This window comes from Pelophylax lessonae (assembly GCF_965119305.1).
Source record: "Pelophylax lessonae genome assembly, chromosome: 9".
Taxonomy (NCBI): Eukaryota; Metazoa; Chordata; class Amphibia; order Anura; family Ranidae; genus Pelophylax; species Pelophylax lessonae.
The window spans coordinates 186956943-186977753 of NC_138776.1; the positions used below are offsets into that span (position 1 = coordinate 186956943).

Consider the following 20811-nt stretch of genomic DNA (forward strand, 5'->3'; position numbering starts at 1 on the left):
CTCTGTTTAATCTGAAACTGCCATGGTGCTGCACATGTCATCCGTTATGACACCAGCCGTTTGGTGCTTTGACAGCTTGGCTGAGAGCACAAGCAAATGTGACTGTTAGCATTCCTGGCATGTCTGAAATGCTAACTTTTAATTTTTTCAATTTTTTTTTAAACTTGTTAAATTGATGAGTTGAGTTCCGCTTTAAATTGAGCTTAAAATATAACTAAAGGTAAAACTTAGTTTCAAATATAGTGGAAAGGGATTAGAACACATGTCAGATTTTTATTGCTGTCTCCTTTTAGGCCCCTTTCACACTTATGCGACGTGATTTTGTGGCGTGATTTTGACGCGATTTGGAAGCAATGGCTATGGCTCAAAATGCAATCAAATCGTGGCATAGTAGTGCAGGAACCAGTGTTAATTTCGTCGACTAAAACCGACTAAAACGTTTTCGTCGACTAACACAATTCAGATGACTAAAATACGACTAAAACTAAAATGGCATTTTAGTCTTAAGACTAAAATACGACTAAAACTAAAATGGCATTTTAGTCAAAAGACTATAACTAAAACTAGATCGAAATTTGCTGCCAAAAATTAACACTGGTGCATGCTCAAAGCATAAATAATAACATATTAGATTTTTCACTCCAGGACCAGCAGTAGTATATAATGAGTTTGGAAATTGTAGAGAAATGCTTAAATAATGCATTACAAATTACAATTGAACTACACCCATTTGATTATAGATGACTAAAATGAGTTTTAGTCGACTAAAATGTAGGGCGTTTTAGTCAACTAAAATATACTGGAGTTTTAGTCGACTAAATACGACTAAAACTAAAACACTTGCAGAAGACTAAAATAGGACTAAAACTAAAATGCCATTTTAGTCCTAAGACTAAGACTAAAACTAAATTGAAATTTGCTGCCAAAATTAACACTGGCAGGAACTACTTTGAAGTCGGTGTGACTTCAAAACGCACTGATATGAATGGGGCTCATTGAAAATAATGGAAAGCGACTTGTCATGCGATTTTGCGGTCAAAAATCGCAGGACAAGTCGCACTAGTGTGAAAGGGGCCTTAGGGAAATTCACTCTCTTTTATTTGTCATGTTTACCATTATCACCTAGAGCAGGGGTCTCCAAACCTTCTAAACAAAGTGGCCATTGGAGGTAGAAAATGTCCTTACATCGGTGGGAGTAAATAATTCCCCATCCTTTGGGATGATGAGAGGAATTGTGCCTCTTCGTTGGTTTCAGTGGGGGAACTATTCTCCATTGTTGGTGTCAGAGAATTAAATATTGCCCCAAGAGCTGGATAAAGCCAAGTCTGGAGACCACTTACCTAGAGTGAAAGTTGAAGAAAATCTCAAATTTTGGCTTGTCGCCAGAATAAGAGTAAAGGAAAATCTTGCTTTGGGGACACTAGTTCTGGTGACAACCAGAGGTTCCCTCACTTTGGAGGTTTTTCTTCTCACTTCCAGACTATGGAACAAGTGAAGGGGAAAAAAATCTGTTCCTAAGTGAAACTTTACCCTCAACATGGATTAAAAAAATGTTCTTTAGCAAGGAACATACATCCCACATAATTAATTGAGCAACTAAAATTTGTGTGTGCTGTAAACTGCCTCCAGCGTTGTTCCTGTTTCTTCTTGCTGGAGGCTGCCATTTTGCAGAAGCCCAGAGCCCCTAAGTAAATCATAGAGTGTAACTAAATCCGTTGATTTTAAAAGTTTCAAATCTGTTACATTCCTGGAATGCTGTGATTGTTTACTGTCACATTTGCTTGTTTCCGCAAACAAACTGTCTAACCATCAAATGGCTGGTGTCATAACTGTTCACATGTGCAGGGCCATGGCAGTTGCAGATCAAACAGAAGCAGCTTCCTTGGCTGTAAAGGATAAGAGGGTTTAATTTTGCTTTAAAGAGGTTGTAAACCTTAGAAATTAAAATAAAAAAAACAAAAAAACAAACACCCGAAAGAGAAACACATAATGAGCTAGTATGCATCGCATACTAGCTCATTATGAAATACTTACCTTAGAAAGAAGTCCTGCAGTGCCGCCCGCTCACCTCTCTCACGGGTGACATGTTGGGTCGCCCTGCCTAAAAATAGAGAGCAGCTGAGCATGTGCAGAGCAGGGTAAGACAGTGTATTATTGGATTTTAAACAGTATAGACACTTTTTTTAACCACTTGCCGGCTGCCTAACGCCGATCTACGTCGGCAGTCAGCCCCTCACAGGCAAAGCGACGTAGGTCTACGTCGCTAGCCTGTGAGGGTCTAGGAAGCGAGCGCGCGCCGCCGGAGGTCACGCACCCCCCCCCCCCGCGCGCGTGTGACCGGCGGACCCGTAGTCCGCCGGTCACTCTGCGATCGCCGGGGGAGAGGGAGAAAGTCAGGCGGCTTGTGTAAACAAGCTGCCTGTCATTCTCCACTGTGTATGAAGGATGATCATACGGTTCTACTATGTAGAACCGTTGATCACTGTTCATACATCTGAAGCCACAGCCAATCACAGTAGAAAGCACGCCCCTAGGGACACACATAGCCCCTCCCTTTCAAAAAAGTTAACCCCTTCACTGCCAGTGTATTTTTACAGTAACAGTGCATATGTATAGCACTGATTACTGTAGTAATGTCACTGGTAACCCCAAAAGTGTCAAAAATGTCAGTCAAGGGTCCGATCTGTCCGCCGCAATGTCGCAGTACCGCAAAAAAAATCGCAGATCGCCGCCATTACGCGTTTAAAAAAAAAAAAATGACAAAAATCTTTCCCTTTGTTAGTAAACGCGATAACTTTTGTGCAAACCAATCAAAATACGCTTTTTGCGATTATTTTTTTTTTTTTTTTTTTTTTTACCAAACATATGTAGCATAAAACGAATTGGCCGAAAATGTTAAAAAATTTTGATTTTTACATTTTTTTTGGGGGAATTTCATATAAAAAAATGTGAAAAATATTGCTATTTTTGCAAAATTGACGCTCTTTTTTTGTTTATAGCGCATGATCAAAAAATCGCACAGGTGATCAAATATCATCAAAAGAAAGCTCTGTTTGTGGGAAAAAAAGGACGCCAAATTTGTTTAGATACAGCGTCTCACGACCGCGCAATTGTCCGTTAAAGTCACGCAGTGCTGAATCGCAAAATACCCCCTGGTCAGGAAGGGGGTAAAATCTTCCGGGGCTTAAGTGGTTAATGTGTTACATAGCTATACCTGCAAAATGGACCAGCCTGAAGTCATCTAGCAGGGCTTCCGTTTCTGACTAAAGTTCCACTTTAAGTACTACTTAAATTTAAAATAGTTATTTACATATTGAAATGTAAAAATAAAAAGATAAAAGGCAAAACCATTTCTTTTTGTAAGCTCCCCCGTGGTTGACCATGGTTTTTTGTTGTATTATTCAAGGGATGTTTGTATTCAGCAAGATAAGAGGACTTACCTGACTGTGGTCTACTTTGGTGAGGATGGTCTATCAGAAGTTCAGGAAATCCTTAAAACTGTAGAAAGGTAAATGAAATCTGCATTGGTATTCTATAATTAAACTGATGGAGGAAGATATTAAGTATAATGGAGCATAATTCGGCTAATCTATTTTTTAAATAATTATTCTTCCCCTATTAGGGAATGTAAAATCGCATTAACCATACAATGCTGTACCATACCAGTCATTTTGAATTCATTTCTTTGTAGGACTGCATTTTTCCCCCCATATCTTACTTTTTGTCACATTCTGAATTCTGTGTGTGTATGTTGGTATGTTCTTGGTTTTTGATTGGTGGATTGTAGGTAGCACTGTGTAGAAGTGAGCTGATCTCTTTTGTGCCATCTGTTTCCAGATGAAGAAATGACTTCTACAGATGTGTCCTCTTTTGTGGTTTTACCCGTTCTCCCACTAACTGTCCTTGTGTTCTTGCTGTCTATAAGTCTTGGGATTTCATAATGATGTAAACCATCAGTGCTAACAGACTCTGTGTGTCTAATCGGGAGGTGAATGTATACTCTGTTGGATCACTATGTGTAAAATAATCCAAAAGTTATATCCTACAAAAGACTTTCACACCGGACGATGTTACCGCCTGCTTCACATAACCGATATTTGACACAGCTTAAAATTCTGTTTGCTGCCTTGTTAGGAATGCAAACATATGTCAGAATGACAGTTGATTTCCTTCTGTGGAATTAGGACAGGAAGACAGATGTCTTGCACAAAAACAAAAAAATTACAAAATTTATGAGCAGTGGACCAACAATTCTCACCTGTTTCTGAGCCCCAACGGTCATTTTATTACTTATATACCTTAACTATAGTATATATTTTATATGCGGCCCGAGAAAATTTCTCTACACTCAATGTGGCCCAGAGAAGCCAAAAGGTTGGACACCCATGCTCTAAATAGTATGCACATAGGTAAAGAGAGGAATTAGCAGGATTATTATTATTTTTATGATACAGGGTTTATACAGTTTAAACCCTTTGCAAAGGGCTTTACAATCTGAAGGCAGTACAGTTACAATACAATAAAATACAAGAGGGTTAAGAGCACCCTTCTTGCAAGAACTTACAATTTAAAAGGGGGGGGGCAAGTGGTACAAAAGGTTATAACTGTGAGGAAGGAGCTGCTTACCAACCCAGTGCATTTTGTTTAGATAAGTGTGCCCTCAGGCAGCTCCGCTCCAGCCACGCTCTCTGACATGTTTCGTCCCGGTCACTCGGGCTTGGTCACAGAGGCACCTCTGTGGCCAAGCCCCGGGGAGCAGGTCGAAACATGTCAGGGGGGCGTGGCTGGAGCGGAGCTGCTTGAGGCCATATTCATCTACATACAAATGCTGCTTGTGGACATATTCATCTACATACAGATGCACTGGGTTGGAGAGCAGCGCCGCCTTCTCTTTGATAATGCTCTTACAGCTTTGAATGGCGCACTAAGACCAGCTCACTTCGCTGCAACTGGTGGGGAGATCCCGGTCTTATCTTAGAGCTGCAAGTTTCATTTGGATCACTGTGAGGGATGAGCTGATGGAAGGGATAAAAGTTCAGTTAGTTGGAGGCATGATAGGCTTTGCTGAAGAGATGAGTTTTCAAGGATCACCTAAAGGCAGCCAGAGTAGGAGATAGCCAGGCAGATTGGGGTAGAGAGTTCCAAATGATGGGAGAGGCTCTGGAGAAGTCCTGAAGATGAACATGGGAGGAGGAGACAAGATAACTTGAGAGCAGGAGGTCTTGGGTGGGGTGGAGAGGATGGTTTGGGTGATATATGGAGACAAGATTGGTGATGTAGCTGGGGGCAGAGCTGTGGGTGGCTTTCTATGTTGTTAGAATTTTGAATTTAATTTGCTCGGCAATTGGAAGCCAGTGGAGGGATTTGCAAAGGGGTCAGATTCTGAGAGATTGGTGGGCAGATGAGTCTTAAAACGTAGAGTAGTAGCAAAAAGAGAGCAGTAAAAAGTGGAATCAAAGTGGCTCCATCCCATGTCATAGAAGTTGATTGGATAGAACGGGTTTGTCTAAACACACAATATCTGTATATTGGTTCTTGCGGCTCAAATCAAGGTAACAGCCTTTCAAAATCCGAATACCATTTTTTGTAGGGATGGGAGAAGGAAATCGAGAGACACTGTTGGAAAAACTACACAAACTGAACCAACATTTAATCTGAACTTTTTTAAAGCTAGCTATATACATTGTGATTTTTTTTTTTTCCATTTAGCCAATGGGCTGAACAAACCCTAACGATGTGGATGGTGGAATCCCAATATCTGTAGTTTGTATTCTGGCATTGGTAGCCAACAGTCATAATACACTGATCAGTAACTGAAGCAGATTTGCTGCAGCTGCTGATTGATGAAAGATTTTGCAACATTTCCCTTTGATGGTAGTCAATCAACTTCCGTTGAGTGGGGAGCTCAGACATTAATTTAAATTTGAGCGGTCCCTGCTGGACAGGAGTAATTTTGATCACAGTATGACCAACTTAAGTGGAGACATTTAAGCCCGGGTTCACATTGATGCGGTGCGGGACATCACATATGATTCGCACAGGAATCGAAGCACATTCCTGACCCTTTTTTGTCCGCACCCATGCAATCCTATTCTGCAAATTGCACTGCGTTTTGCAAACCGATTTCGGGTGTCATTAATTTAACATACGCTCCACAATCATGAAAGGGTTGCAATTTTGATGTGATGTGGAATCCGCTGTGAATTGGCATTGCATCTAATGTGAACCAAGGCTAAGGCCTCTTGCACACAGGCTGTTAGACAAAATGAGCTGCAAAGCCGCTACCAATGCCAGAAAAAAGCAGCTGTAAAAATGCCCTTTTAGTAGCTTTTTCCATTGGCGTTAATGCGGGTTTAGCCGCGTTCGCTTTTAGCAGCAATTCTTTGCCTTTATTCAAAATCAATGGTTGCATTTTGAGAGCCATCTTTGATCCAACTTTCAGCCCATTGATTTGAATAGAAGTCACATCCAAGTCGGATCATGATGTGGTGAACTTGTGCTCTGAGGATCTTGAAGGGGAACTCCACACCAAAATGCGTGGCCACCTGGTGACGTCAGCCGGATAGCCTGCCCCTTGTGTCATCACGTGTCCTCTGACGACACAAGGAGCGGGGTCTTCAGGTGATGTCACCAGGTGGCCACGCCCCATGGCTATTTAAGAAGCTGCAAAGAGCGGAGCTGGAATAATCATGGGAGACCGTGTCAGGAAGGACCGGGTAGGCGGCGGAGAAGATTGGAGAAAGAATTTTAATAATGGACTTCTCAAAACCATCTATTGTCCTTATTTACACTACACTGCCTTTTTTGGGGGGGATGGGTAGGGGTACAATGTACCCCATACTCATTCACATGGGATGGCGGGATCTGGGGCCTTCCAGATTCCCAAAATGCCCACAGACCCCCCACCACCGCCCAGGGTTGTTGGGAAGACGCCCTTGTTCCCATCAACAAGGTGCTTTGAGGTGGGGGGTGCAGAGCTCCTCGTGCCCCAAAGCACCCACCCCCCCCCCATATTGAGGGTGTGTGGCCTGGTATGGTTCAGGAGGGGGCCGCTTGCTTATCCCCTCCCCTTTCTTGACCTGCCGGGCTGCTTGCTCGGATAAGGGACTGGTATAGATTTGGGGGCTCCCTCTCTGTTTTTGTGGTGTTGTTGTTTTTTTTTTTTTTTTTGGCGTGGGGGTTTCCCTCAAAATCCATACCAGCCCGAAGGGTCTGTTATGGTCTTGGGGGAACCCCACCCTGTTTTTATGTTTTTCTTTTTTTTTTTTTACATTTTGGCGTGGAGTTCCCCTTCAAGACCCTCAGAGCACAAGTCGCACCACAAGTCGGATCATCACGATCTGACTTGGATGCGACTTCCATTCAAATCAATGGGCTCTCATAGGGAAACATTGATTTTGACATGTAAAAAAAAATATATGCAGCGTTAGGCTGCATTTAGCGATGTCAGACGTTTTTACAGCTGTAACGCCGGTCCTCAAAACCTGCTGGGCCTGAGTTTGTTTTGCAGCTTGAAAACGCCTATGCCACTTACAGCTTTAAAACGCTTGTGTGTGCAGGAGGCCATAGAATAACATGGAGGGGCGTTTTTAAGCTGCAAAAAAAAAAAACACCCGAAGCTCCTAAAAGCGCCTGTAAAAATGTCCTGTGTGCATGAGGACTAAAACTCAATCGGGGGCACAACTGATTTTGTGTTTTTTGTGTTTTGTTTTTTTTTTAAGTGACACGTTTACATTTTTATGTTTTACTACTTTAGCAGCCCTTTAAGCTCCACTGAGAACTCCTTTTATATACTGCATAAGAATGGTGTGTATGAATGACGCCGTTTCTGGCGTTGTACCTCTGCCGAAACTCTTCTGTGCCATTTACATCGCACGGCACAAACATCATCACAGCACAGCTAGTCCACCCATTGTACAATGTGCTTTTTTTTATTTTTATTTTTTTCAAAGCTGTTAAAGGTGTTGAGATTATTCCTGAGCAAAGTGCCTGTCAGTGAGCACATGTACACATCGCTCATGTTCTCAGGTAGGGAAAACTGAGAGCTATACGGCTTGATCGTTAACAAGATGACTCCAATGGTTTAGCCACCTTAATGACTGTGCTGCCACTCACAACCGGTCAGGGAAAACCCGGGTAAAGCTCTAAAAAGAAAAAAATTATAGAGGGCGCATCGGCCGAGTGCATTATCCTTTTGCAACAATTTATTGTATAAAAAAGTATGTACATCATACTCACAAACGTGAAGAAATTACAGGCAAGGTAAAAAGTATATGTCCACCAAGTTCTCCATTCAGCATGAATGTGAAGAAATTACAGGCAAGGTAAAAAGTATATGTCCACCAAGTTCTCCATTCAGCATGGTATAATAGTTGGAGACAGTCCTGGAATGAAGACCTCCAAAAATAGCCGACACGTTTCGAGGGAGTTACCTCTTCATCAGAGCTGGATTCGGATTGCAGGTAGATGGACCCTAAATCAAAATATCACATGACCTCTGGCAGTGACCCCTCCCATCATGGGTGGGCTAATCAGGTTGGGTCAAATAGTTGGATGAATCTTGATGTAAGTGTGTATATACACATACTCACCCAAAGCAAACACATGCAGATGCAAATCTACTACAATAAGCTTTTCCTCATAACACAGAATAAAATAAGCTTAAAACAGAAGGATAAAAAGATTATTAATTATATGTGTGTGTATATATATAAAAATAGAAGTGAATATCTATAATTTATGCATGCTCTTATCATATCCTGTACTAGCAAGTGCGATTGGGACCAAGGCTAACCACCTGTAGATTCTGTCACAAATAGGCACACCAAGTGCATTTCAAACCAAACATCAAAAAAGTTGAATAAAATTCACCTTTTTTGCTGTCTGGTTTGAATTGCACTTAGTAACGCTCCAGGACACACTGATCAGTGCTTGCAGCCATTGGCTGCCAGTGCTGATCGAATGCCAGTTAGATGCTGGTTTTCCAGCGTGTCTCCTTGACAGAAGCCGTAGAACAGACTGCTGTACACACAGGTCGAAAGTCAGCCAGTTCCTGCCACAACATCCTTTGTATGGTGGATTTTCAGCCCGTGTGTACCCAGCTTAAGGTCCGTGCCATAGCCAGAATGGAGTTTTTGCATTTTACAGGTACATGATTCTTGGTAGTACATAGGAGATTTACATGCAGATTCTAAACAACATAGTTATTTTGATCAAAAGCTGCATTTTGTTTGCTTTACTAGACCCAGGTATCCAGGTGTGGCAGATTGCATTGTGTTTTATGACATGTTGGTATGCACTACTAACTCGTCAGGGTCCAATTGTGTCGGTGACAAGTCCTATTTTTCCACACCCTTTTAACGTCCACATTCTCCTTCTGCCTTATGTGCTTCAGATTCCATTTCACTATACATATGTACTGATTGACAATTGAAGGAAACCTGCACTGAGAGAAATATATATTTAGACGCTGAGACTAGTAATCTGAAAATGCCTTCATTTTGACCTAGTTTAAAATCAGCTACTCACAAACATGCATGGTAGGTCAGCATATAGATTCCAACGAACAGCATCAAAATAGAAAAGTCCGATGTCACATATGAACGGAAGACTGACGCGTTTCGAGGCCTTGCCTCTTCCTCAGAGTCTTGTTTTTTGTGTTTGGTTTTTTTGTGTTTGTTTTAAATTATTAGGTGGTGCTGGGGGGGGGGCTGCTACGCACTGAAGGATTTTTTTATCCTAATGCATAGAATTCATTAAGATAAAAACCTTCTGCCTTTACAACCACTTTAAATACTTTGAGTTGTCCCCCAATTCAAACATTCAAATATATTAAGGCAGAACTTCTGATCTGCAAATATATTCCAAGCCAATGACTCAGAAATTAATAGAAACTATGGAGTTGACATGACAGCCAGGCAACTTGCAATTTCAGAAGGAAAGGTCAGCACTTGTATCTTCCTATATTTTCTTGGTACAGGTTTCCCTTATCTACAACCTGTAGTAATAGATAATAGAGTGTATTTAACTTTTGACTGATAAGGGGTTGAGTTTAGGACTGGGGCAGAGTTTAGATAAAGCTGGGCATTCATGGATTGAATCCTGGCTGGTTCAGCAGGGACTAGCCAAGATTTGATCTATATATGGGCAGGCTGATTGTACTGAAGTCAATCAATTGATCCACTTGAGTACAACCAGCCTGTCAGACCTGTCTGCATAGCCGCCATGTTCTGGCATGAAAGGCTCCTCAATGGCAGAACACAATAGCACTGTAGGAGGGATTTCTCTTACGTCCTCTGACAATTGCCGCCCGATGGTATTAGCCTTCACTAATGGGTAATGGTGCCCTTTGCAGGAGCAAGGCTAGGCAGATAATTGATTATCAGGTTAATACAAAAAAACTTTTATACCTCAGCACGCCACTAGGGGGCCATCCCTCAGCCATTATCCTGAACCCAATCTGACATTACCTCAGTTTTACGCTGCCTAGCTAGGGAGCTGGTTAGGGTTTTCTGCTGGGACTTTGCGTCTCAGCTTTCTTTGTTTTTTTTTCTGAATTCATGTGTTTTTTCTTTGCACAATAGATTTTTATTTCTCTCACTATCACTAGTTAGTCAGGGATTCCTTTCCTGGAGGACTACAAGTGACTGCAGAGCTGGGCCTCGGACTGGGTATTATAGATCCTTATGAAGTCCCAGCCTGCCAACGAGCGTTGCAGGTTACTGGTACGCCCAGGCCTCGCAACGACAGTGCCCCTCCGAATGGGGACGAGCCTGCGGAGCGGCGGCTTCACTGTGGATGTCTCAACCCGGATCGCCCGCTTGTTGCCAGCATCCCTCCTTGGCTGATGGCACCCCCACTTAGGGTGGGAGGTCTCCCGTTTCTGAGCGGTGCCCGCTTCCTGGACTGGTGAGTACTAATATCCCCTTGTCCTTGGGGACATTTGGAGGGGTTGTGGGCCCACTCTTAGGGGGAATAGCAGGGCTTGTGGTCTCTGTAGGATCCCCCTTCTGGCCGGGTTGTGGGTTCTCCCTCCCTTCCTGCTAGGGGCGCTGTGTGGGGTGCTGTAGGGGTCTCCCTGGGGTCCCCGATGATTAATTGCCAGAATGTGTTTGTGCACTTTTTTTGCAGTTTGTTGCGGCCGCCATGTTTTATGGTGTGCAGATTCTAAGCTCTGTGTGAGGACAGCAGCCATGTTGGGATTCTGCACATGCTCCCGATCGTGCGCCATCTTGGATGTGGGCAAATGCCTAGTAAGGGCAAGCGGCCATTTTCCTTGTGACTTTATCCATTGAGTTTCAATAGGCACCTTTTGTCTGGGCTCAAGGGCTGGGCCTCTAGCGATGTGAGGTCACTTCCTCCTTCTTTACACTCCTCCTTCTTCACACTTCTCCTGTGCAGAATGCTGGTGGCTAAGTACTGACAGGTTGGGGGATTTTTGGACATCCCTCTGCCATTTTTCGACCATATCAAATTTTACTTGTGGCTAGTGTGTTTTCACAGGGGGCTCTTTCTGCAGATTGCGGGGGGGGGGATCCGCGGGAACCGCCAATTTAACCGGCCAGCGTCCACTTTTTCATTTTAAGGCAAAATGGACTCCCAGGATAACAAATTCCCCACAGACCTGGTGGGGACTTCGGGTACACCTGAATCTTCTTCCATGGCCTCCATATCTGCTGCTCTTGCGACTTTAGCGTCCCAGGTGCATCTGCTGATGTCGGAACGCTCCTCCAAAAAATGGCCTGTGCCCTCCCAGTCCTCTGACTCTGAGCCCCGAATTGGTTGACACGGACGATGGTCCCCCTGAGGGGTCCCGGTCCTCCGCTTCTGAGAAGGAGGAGGAATCTTCCCCCTCGGTAGCACGGGAACGCGTTACAATGGATGCTCTCATTGGCGCCATAAAAGAAACTCAATCTTGACGATGAGCCATCTCAGTCAAGTAAGAGGTCCACTTTTGGGTTCCGCAGACCCCAGAAGGTGGGTCAGGATTTTTTCCTGCCCTGAGGAATTTCACGAGATTGTAAATGACCAGTGGTGGCGCATTAAGCACATGTTGGTGGGGCCTAAGCATTTTTCCATCCGCTATCCGTTTTTGGAGGCGGTAGACAAACGTTGGACGGTGTCCCCTAAAGTGGACCACACTGTGTCTAGGCTGAATAAGTCCACCTTGATGCCAGTAGAGGATTCCCTGGTTTTCAGGGATCCGGCGGATAGGCGTGTGAAAGCCCTTACCCGCCACATTTATCTGGTGGCGGGTTCTCTGTTGAAACCTGTGTTTGCCTCAGTGATGGCGTCTCAAGCGCTCATGACATAGTGCAAGGGGCTTCGCAGCACTCTGGTGGCAGACTCGGCCTCTCCGACTGCCCTTGCCATGGCTGATCAACTCATCCAAACTGCGATGTTCCTGTGTGACGCGGCCTTGGACGAGGCTCCGTTGGTCGCCCGGTTGTCGGCGGTGGGGATTGCAATCCGCCACATTACCTGTTTAAAGAGCTGGTCGGCTGACCACGCGTCCAAAAAGACAGTGTCTGAGGTCCCCTATGAGGGGGGGGGGGGTCATCTTTTTGGGGAAACTCTAGATGAGTTAATTTAGGGGCTCACAGAAGGTAAGAGTACTCTGTTGCCCCAGTTCACTAAGGGTAAGTCCCCCCGCACCCGGAGGGGACCCTCCTTCATGACTCAACTTAATTCCTTTCTTGCCTTTGGGTCGCACCATAAGGGTAAACCCTTCCAACCTCCCAGTGGCCACAAGAAACCGTGGACGGGTAAGCCAAAAGCTGGTCAGTCTGGCTCGGAGGCCCAGTCCACCGCTTCCTGAAGGTTCACGAACTGATTTGTTCAGGGTACAAGATCGAATTTCGATCTCGCCCCACAGACAGGATCTTCCCGTCCAATATTCAGCTGTCCCCTATCGTTTCAGAGATCTCATGGGGGCTGTGCACGATCTGCTTGCCCAAGGAGTCATTGTACCCGTTCCTTCATGGGAAAGGTTTTGCGGGTTTACTCCAACCTGTTCATGGTGCCCAGGAAAGAAGGCAAGGTGCGTCCGATTCTGGATCTGAACCGATTTGTGCGGGTACAGGAGTTCAGCATGGAATCCATCCGGTCGGTGGTGGCATCATCGAGGCCTGGGGACTTCCTGGCCTCCATCGACTTGAAGGATGCGTATCTCCACATCCCTATTTTCGAGGGTCATCAGAGATATCTCCGCTTCGCGGTGGCTGGGGAGCATTACCAGTTCATGGCGTTGCCTTTCGGTCTTGCTTCAGCTCCCAGGGTTTTCACCAAGGTGTTGGCTCCGGTTCTAGCTTTACTGCGTTTACGGGGCATTGCGGTCCTCGGTACCTGGACGACCTTTTATTAAGGTCGAACTCATGTGTGACCTTGGCAAACGATCTGGCCGTGACGGTTCAGACACTACAGGAGTTCGGGTGGACCATCAATTTTTAGAAGTCAGCACTGACTCTCTCCACTCGTCTTCAGTACCTAGGGTTGGTCCTGGACTCTGCTCAAACTCGGGTCTTCTTTCCGGAGGACAAACTCTGAACTCTGTGGGACGAGATCAGGTCTCTCAGGGACAACGATCTCTCCACCTTGCGGACCTGCATGCGGGTTCTGGGCCTGATGGTCTCGGCTTTCGAAGCAGTTCCGTTTGCTCAATTTCACACCAGGTCTCTACAAGCGGAGATCCTGGACAGGTGGAAAAGGACGCCTCAGCCCTTGGAAAGGAGGATTTCATTCATTGAGTCATCTGGTGCAGTCGCATCTCTTGTGGTGGCTCCGGTCGCAGTCCTTGACACAGGGTCAGACCTTCTGGCCTCTGTTATGGACTATTCTCACCACAGATGCCAGCCTGTCGGGCTGGGAAGGAGTTCTGGGCACGCTTTGTGCCCAGGGAAACATGGTCGGCGGGGGAGACTTCACTACCAATAAACGTCTTGGAGCTCCGAGCGATCAAGCTTTGTCTGTTCCGGTGGTCATCTCAGCTTCAGGGGTGCCCGGTCCAGGTACAGACGGACAATGCCACGGCTGTGGCCTAGAACAGTCACCAAGGGGGCACGAGGAGTGCCCGGGCGGCCAAGGAAGTGGCCGAGATTCTGTCTTGGGCCCGAATCGCATGTACCAGCGATCTCGGCCGTTCACATTCCGGGTGTGGACAACTGGCAGGCGGACTATCTGAGTCGCCAGACTTTAGAGGGAATGGTCCCTACATCCGGAGGTGTTTCGCCTCCTGTGTGCCCGGTGGGGGACCCCGGACGTGGATCTGTTCGCGTCCCGTCTCAACAAAAAGGTGGAAAGGTTCGTGGCAAGGACTCGCGATCCTCTGGCAGTCGCCGCAGACGCGTTGGTGGTGCCTTGGCACCGCTATCGGCTACTGTATGCCTTTCCTCCAATTCAAATGTTGTCCAGGTTTCTCCACAGGTTGGCGTCAGAACGGATGTCATTCATTCTAGTGGCCCCGGACTGGCCTCGATGGTCCTGGTACGCGGACATCGTTCAGATGGTCGTCGAACCTCCCTGGCGGATTCTGCTGCGAGACGATCTTCTGTCTCAAGGACCGATCTTCCTTCCTGCTTTACGGTTTCTGGCTTTAACGGCATGGCTGTTGAAAGCCAGGTCCTGAGGGATAGAGGTCTTTCTCAGGCGGTCATCCCTACCTTGTTAAAGGCTCGCAAAGCAACTTCAAGGAAGATTTATCACCGTACCTGGAAAGCGTATATCGCTTGGTGCGAAGCCAGGGTCTTCACCCTCGTTCCTTCTCGGTGGCGAAGGTCTTGGCCTTCCTGCAGAAGGGCGTGGATCAGCATCTGGTGCTGACTACGGTCAAGGGTCAGTTGTCGGCCTTGGCCATCTTTTTTCAACGCCCTTTGGCGTCGCATTCCTTGGTCCGCACCTTCATTCAAGGGGTGCGGCATTTGGCTCCCCAGAGGAGAGCTCCCTGGGATTTGAATTTGGTTTTGTCTGTGTTGCAGCAACCTCCCTTCGAGAACATCGGGGAGATTCCTCTGTCTTTGTTGTCACCGAAAGTTGCCTCTCTGGTGGCCATCACGTCGGCTCGCAGAGTGTTTGAATTGGCGGCCTTGTCCTGCCGTTCTCCTTATCTGGTTCTTCATAGAGATAAGGTGGTTCTGCGACTGAATCAGTCGTTTCTTCCCAAGGTGGTTTCTTCATTCCACCTCAATGAGGATATCGTGTTGCCTTCGCTGTGTGCGCGGCCCAAGCATCCTAAGGAGTTTGCCTTGCATTCTCTGGATGTGGTCCGAGCGGTCAAGGTCTACCTGTCCACCACGGAGTCAATTCGGCAGTCTGATTCTCTTTTTGTTCTTCCTGAGGGACCTCGGAAGGGATGGGCCTCCTCCGTGGCGACCATTTCTAAGTGGATCAGACAGACGATTGTTCAGGCCTATTCCATCAAGGGTCAGGTTCCTCCTTTCCCGGTAAAGGCCCATTCTACTCGAGCCGTTAGTGCCTCTTGGGCTTTTCGCCATCAGACTTCTGTGGCTCAGGTGTGCAAGGCAGTGACTTGGTCGTCCGTGCACACTTTCACAAAGTTTTACAAACTTGATGTTTTGGCATCTTCGGATGCTTCCTTTGGCTGCAAAGTTTTGAGTGCGACAGTTGTTTAAGGGGACATTGTCTTTACTGTCCCCCCTTCTTGGGTGTTTTTTTTGTTGTTTCTGGGTTTGTTCCAGTCATTTCCTGTGGGCTCAGGTTGTTACTGGCCCGGCTGTTTGCGTTACCTTCTCTTTTGGTTGCGTTGCTTTCCCACCCCTCATACCTGCACTGCTTTGAGACATCCCATTAGTGAAGGCTAATACCATCGGGCGGCGACTGTCAGAGGACGTAAGAGAAAATAGAATTTTTGTAAGAACTTACCGTGAAATTTTTCTCTGTAGTCTTCTGACAGTCGCCGCCCCCGCCCCTCTGTTTTTTTGATCTGGGGGTTGTTGCCTTCCGGTACTGCTTGCTACAAACTGAGGTAATGTCAGATTGGGTTCAGGATAATGGCTGAGGGATGGCCCCCTAGTGGCGTGCCGAGGTATAAAAATTTTTTTGTAATAACCTGATCAATTATCTGCCTAGCCTTGCTCCTCCTGCAAAGGGCACCATTACCCATTAGTGAAGGCTAATACCATCGGGCGGCGACTGTCAGAGGACTACAGAGAAAATCATTTTACGGTAAGTTCTTACAAAAATTCTATTTTCCCCATCAACATTGACTGTGTTGATGGGGGAATTGAGCGATTTTCTTTCCTGCAACCCATGGCTGCAGGAAAGAAAATCACATTGTCTATGACTTGCATAAGACCTAATGGAAAGCTTGGTTCTCTAATGCAGGGGCTCCATGTGGATGAAAAAAACAATTTCAAGATAAAAGCAGGTGCACTTTATCAGTATTGCTAGCTTCCATTATTTTTAGGACAGATTGGATATAATGATATAGTTGGTCAGAAATCAGATGAATTCGAATCATTATGTTCTTGGTTCTCATCTGTATTAAATACAGATTCTAATGTTGCTTGAGCAAGACATGGCCGTTTTCACTGTATTTGAAATCCCGTTCTGTTTTTGCAGTGATCAGAATTTCCATAATTACACGTTAATTCCACTTAAGGAGGAGTTCAGCCGGGGGCATGGCCTGGAGGTTGGCGCAAGGGCCTGGGACAAGGAGGATGTTCTGCTTTTCTTCTGTGATGTTGACATCTATTTCACACCAGGGTTTCTAGACACATGCAGACTAAACTCAGAACCTGGTGAGTGTACGCTGCTTAGGTGACCTCTAACAAGGTAAGGTAGACACGGTATATGGCTACTTCCAATCTATGAGTTGGTGAGGATAACTTTCATTGCCTTCCGTAAATAAAAACTCCAAAAGAGTGGATAACAGAGCCACATTTCCTAATGAACGGACTTGGCTGGTGGTAAAATATAGAGATAAAATGAATGAGCAGGTAGATAATATTTATACACAAACGGGCAGCACCAATACATGATAAAACAATACTGAAAGTTCATGTAAGAGTCCATATAAAGAATGACCAAGAAATATCCTCCACACACCAGTGAATGGCAATGAAAACCATGAAGATGGAGTCCTATCACTTTGGATAGAGCAAGGTAGGGGTACAACCCTTGCCAGATTGTTTTTTGCCATCTGTGTGCCATTTATGAGATTTCCCTTTACTTCCTGTCCTGCAGCCAAACAGGAAGTGAGAGGAAATCCCTGCAAATTAGGGGAGAATTCCTTGGGGACCCCCAGGTCTTTAGAACTAGTCTTCCCATTGGAAGATTTCACCTCAATTACTTTTCTAGGGACAACTCAAAATTTGGGATTGTTTTTCTTTTTTTTTTTTTTACTTTCAATGATAACAGTAAATAGGACAGAGAGGGTGAATCTTCCTAATGGGGTCACAGACAGCAATAAAAACTGTTCTAATCCCTCTGCACAATATACAAAATTTAAAAAAAAAAGTTTTGCTTTTAGTTCTACTTTAACCACTTCCGGACCCGCCGCAGTTTTACGTCGGTACTTTGACGTTAAATACCGGTGTTTTGGCAGCAAATATTTTTCTTACTCGAACGGTGGTCCTCTTTCACATAAAAGAGGTCACAGTGGAGGATTTTTTGCGGGATCACTTTTATGGGTGTTTTCCCTGCTTATCGGAGCTGTCGGTAGTGGGAAAAACAATCCGATCTGTCCATGTCCCAGGCCACAAGTCGAGCGAGAGCAAGATGGCCCTCCACTCGACTCTATGGCCTTGAAGGACCGAAGCGACGTCATACCCAATGGCCTGAAAGGGTCCATTTTTTTTTTTTTTTTTGCTGATAAAAATTACTTTTTTTTTTTTGCTTTTAACCACTTCCATACCGGGCCATTTTGGCACTCCGCTCCTACATGTAAAAATCATCATTTTTTTTTTTTGCTAAAAAATTGCTCAGAACCCCCAAACATTATATATATATATATATATATATATATATATATATATATATATATATATATATATATATATATATATATATTTTTAGCAGAGACCCTAGGGAATAAAATTGCGGTCATTGCAACTTTTAATGTCACACGATATTTGCGCAGAAAAAAAAAACACTAAAGTTAACCCAATGTTTTTGTATAATGGGAATGATGATGTTACGCCAAGTAAATAGATACCTAACATGTCATGATTTAAAATTGTGCACACTTGTGGAATGACAACATACTTCGGTACTTAAAAATCCCCGTAGGCAACGTTTTACAAATTTTTACAGGTCATCAGTTTAGAGTTACAGAGGAGGCCTTGAGCTAGAACTGTTGCTCTCACTCTAATGTTCGCGGCGATACCTCACATGTATGGATTGAACGGCGTTTACATATGTGACCGTGACATATGCCTGATTTTACCTTGTAAACAACAAGTGTGAGAAATAGGCCTGGTCCTTAAGTGGGTAAAGTGGTTGTAAAGCCACTTTGTCATGATCCTACAATTCCCTCTGTTAGATAACGTTATGTATCTCCAGATTCCGACAACTACATCGGGAGGGGCCGGGAGGAGAGCAGCGAGCGATCATGTGAGCGCCGAGAGGCGCTCTTAAATAAACTAGAAATCGGCATATTTTTTATAAAGCACACACAGTGGGCACATAACGTTCACTAACAGAGGGGGTTGTATGAATATAATACAATCGTGATAGCAGTAGGAAGGGAGCCGAGCGGCACTGTCACTAGCGTATAGGCAGGGAAGGGAGGGGGGAGAGCTGCGGATGACAGAGGCACGTAAACTGACCATGGTGTCAGGGTTTAGCAGCCATAATACATGTGGTCAGTTTACAGAGGGTCGGGCAGAACCAGGCATGATCAGCCAGATATTTTAGATTATACAAGAGGGCCAAATAACTCTAGAAGCAGTGTGCTGTTATTCATGGTTTAAGGGAACAGGATCATTTTTTTTTTTTTTGGTATTACAAACACTTTAAGGGAGGCAGCAACATACAGTATTTTGACTATGGCACCACAAACATATTTCACTAATTGGCAGAGCAGTGCACCCTCTTCTCACCAGTTTATCAATCAACCCTATTTGATGCCCAGCCCCCACGAATTACTATAGACATAACCAGCAGCTATTGAAGCACATAGATGGACATACTATTGCATTTCTGTAGAGGTGCCATGTGTAACAGAACAGAATAATACATTTACTAAAGGACATAGTATGTAATATTGTATCAGGGTGGTGAATGGATGTGGTGCGCCTTATCATATCATAGCAGTTCCTCTTTACTCATCTTATACTTCCTATATAATGTTTAAAGAAGAAACTTCCTCTTTCACTGCTATCAAATTCTGCTTCCAGTATTGAATTATTTGGCCAGAACATGCTCTACCAATGAGATCACACATTGGCATCTCTGCAGTTTATTGCCTCCCAAGACACCTTACTTCCCGTTGTTGATTCCATCAATTAGATGGTGGTTCCCCAAACTTCTCCAGCCCCTTTTCACCCCAGCAGTAAATGTTCATTTACCCCGTAGTTACCAGTCTCCAGTGTGCATAATTCTTAGTGACCAGTCTCCAGAGTATGTGTGTTACCCCTTAGTGACCAGTCTCCAGAGTATGTGTATTACCCCTTAGTGACCAGTCTCCAGAGTATGTGTATTACCCCTTAGTGACCAGTCTCCAGAGTATGTGTATTACCCCTTAGTGACCAGTCTCCAGAGTATGTGTGTTACCCCTTAGTGACCAGTCTCCAGAGTATGTGTGTTACCCCTTAGTGACCAGTCTCCAGAGTATGTGTATTACCCCTTAGTGACCAGTCTCCAGAGTATGTGTATTACCCCTTAGTGACCAGTCTCCAGAGTATGTGTATTACCCCTTAGTGACCAGTCTCCAGAGTATGTGTATTACCCCTTAGTGACCAGTCTCCAGAGTATGTGTATTACCCCTTAGTGACCAGTCTCCAGAGTATGTGTGTTACCCCTTAGTGACCAGTCTCCAGAGTATGTGTGTTACCCCTTAGTGACCAGTCTCCAGAGTATGTGTATTACCCCTTAGTGACCAGTCTCCAGAGTATGTGTATTACCCCTTAGTGACCAGTCTCCAGAGTATGTGTATTACCCCTTAGTGACCAGTCTCCAGAGTATGTGTATTACCCCTTAGTGACCAGTCTCCAAGAGTATGTGTATTACCCCTTAGTGACCAGTCTCCAGAGGATGTGTGTTACCCCTTAGTGACCAGTCTCCAGAGTATGTGTATTACCCCTTAGTGACCAGTCTCCAGAGTATGTGTATTACCCCTTAGTGACCAGTCTCCAGAGTATGTGTGTTACCCCTTAGTGACCAGTCTCCAGAGTATGTATGTTACCGCTTAGTGACCAGTCTCCATAGTATGTGTGTTACCCCTTAGTGACAAGTCTCCAGAGTTTGTGTATTACCCCTTAGTAACCAGCTCCCAGAATTTGTGTATTACCCTTTAGTGACCAGTCTCCAGAGTATGTGTATTACCTCTTTAGTGACCAGTCTCCAGAGTATGTGTATTACCCCTTAGTGACCAGTCTCCAGAGTATGTGTATTACCCCTTAGTGACCAGTCTCCAGAGTATGTGTGTTACCCCCTTAGTGACCAGTCTCCAGAGTATGTGTGTTACCCCCTTAGTGACCAGTCTCCAGAGTATGTGTGTTACCCCCTTAGTGACCAGTCTCCAGAGTATGTGTATTACCCCTTAGTAACCAGTTCCCAGAATTTGTGTATTACTCTTTAGTGACCAGTCCCCAGAGTATGTGTATTACCCCTTTAGTGACCAGTCTCCAGGGGAGT

General features: G+C 45.0%; 1 protein-coding gene across 1 annotated transcript in view; it reads left to right on the plus strand.

Moving 5' to 3' along the window:
- The window catches only part of CSGALNACT2 (chondroitin sulfate N-acetylgalactosaminyltransferase 2), a 110202-nt gene that overhangs the window by 80160 nt on the left and 9231 nt on the right, over nucleotides 1–20811 (plus strand). Inside the window, exons 4-5 of the mRNA XM_082267361.1 lie at nucleotides 3407–3508; nucleotides 16576–16754. Of these exons, the coding sequence (XP_082123487.1) occupies nucleotides 3407–3508; nucleotides 16576–16754 (281 nt within the window). The remainder of the gene's footprint in view (nucleotides 1–3406; nucleotides 3509–16575; nucleotides 16755–20811) is intronic.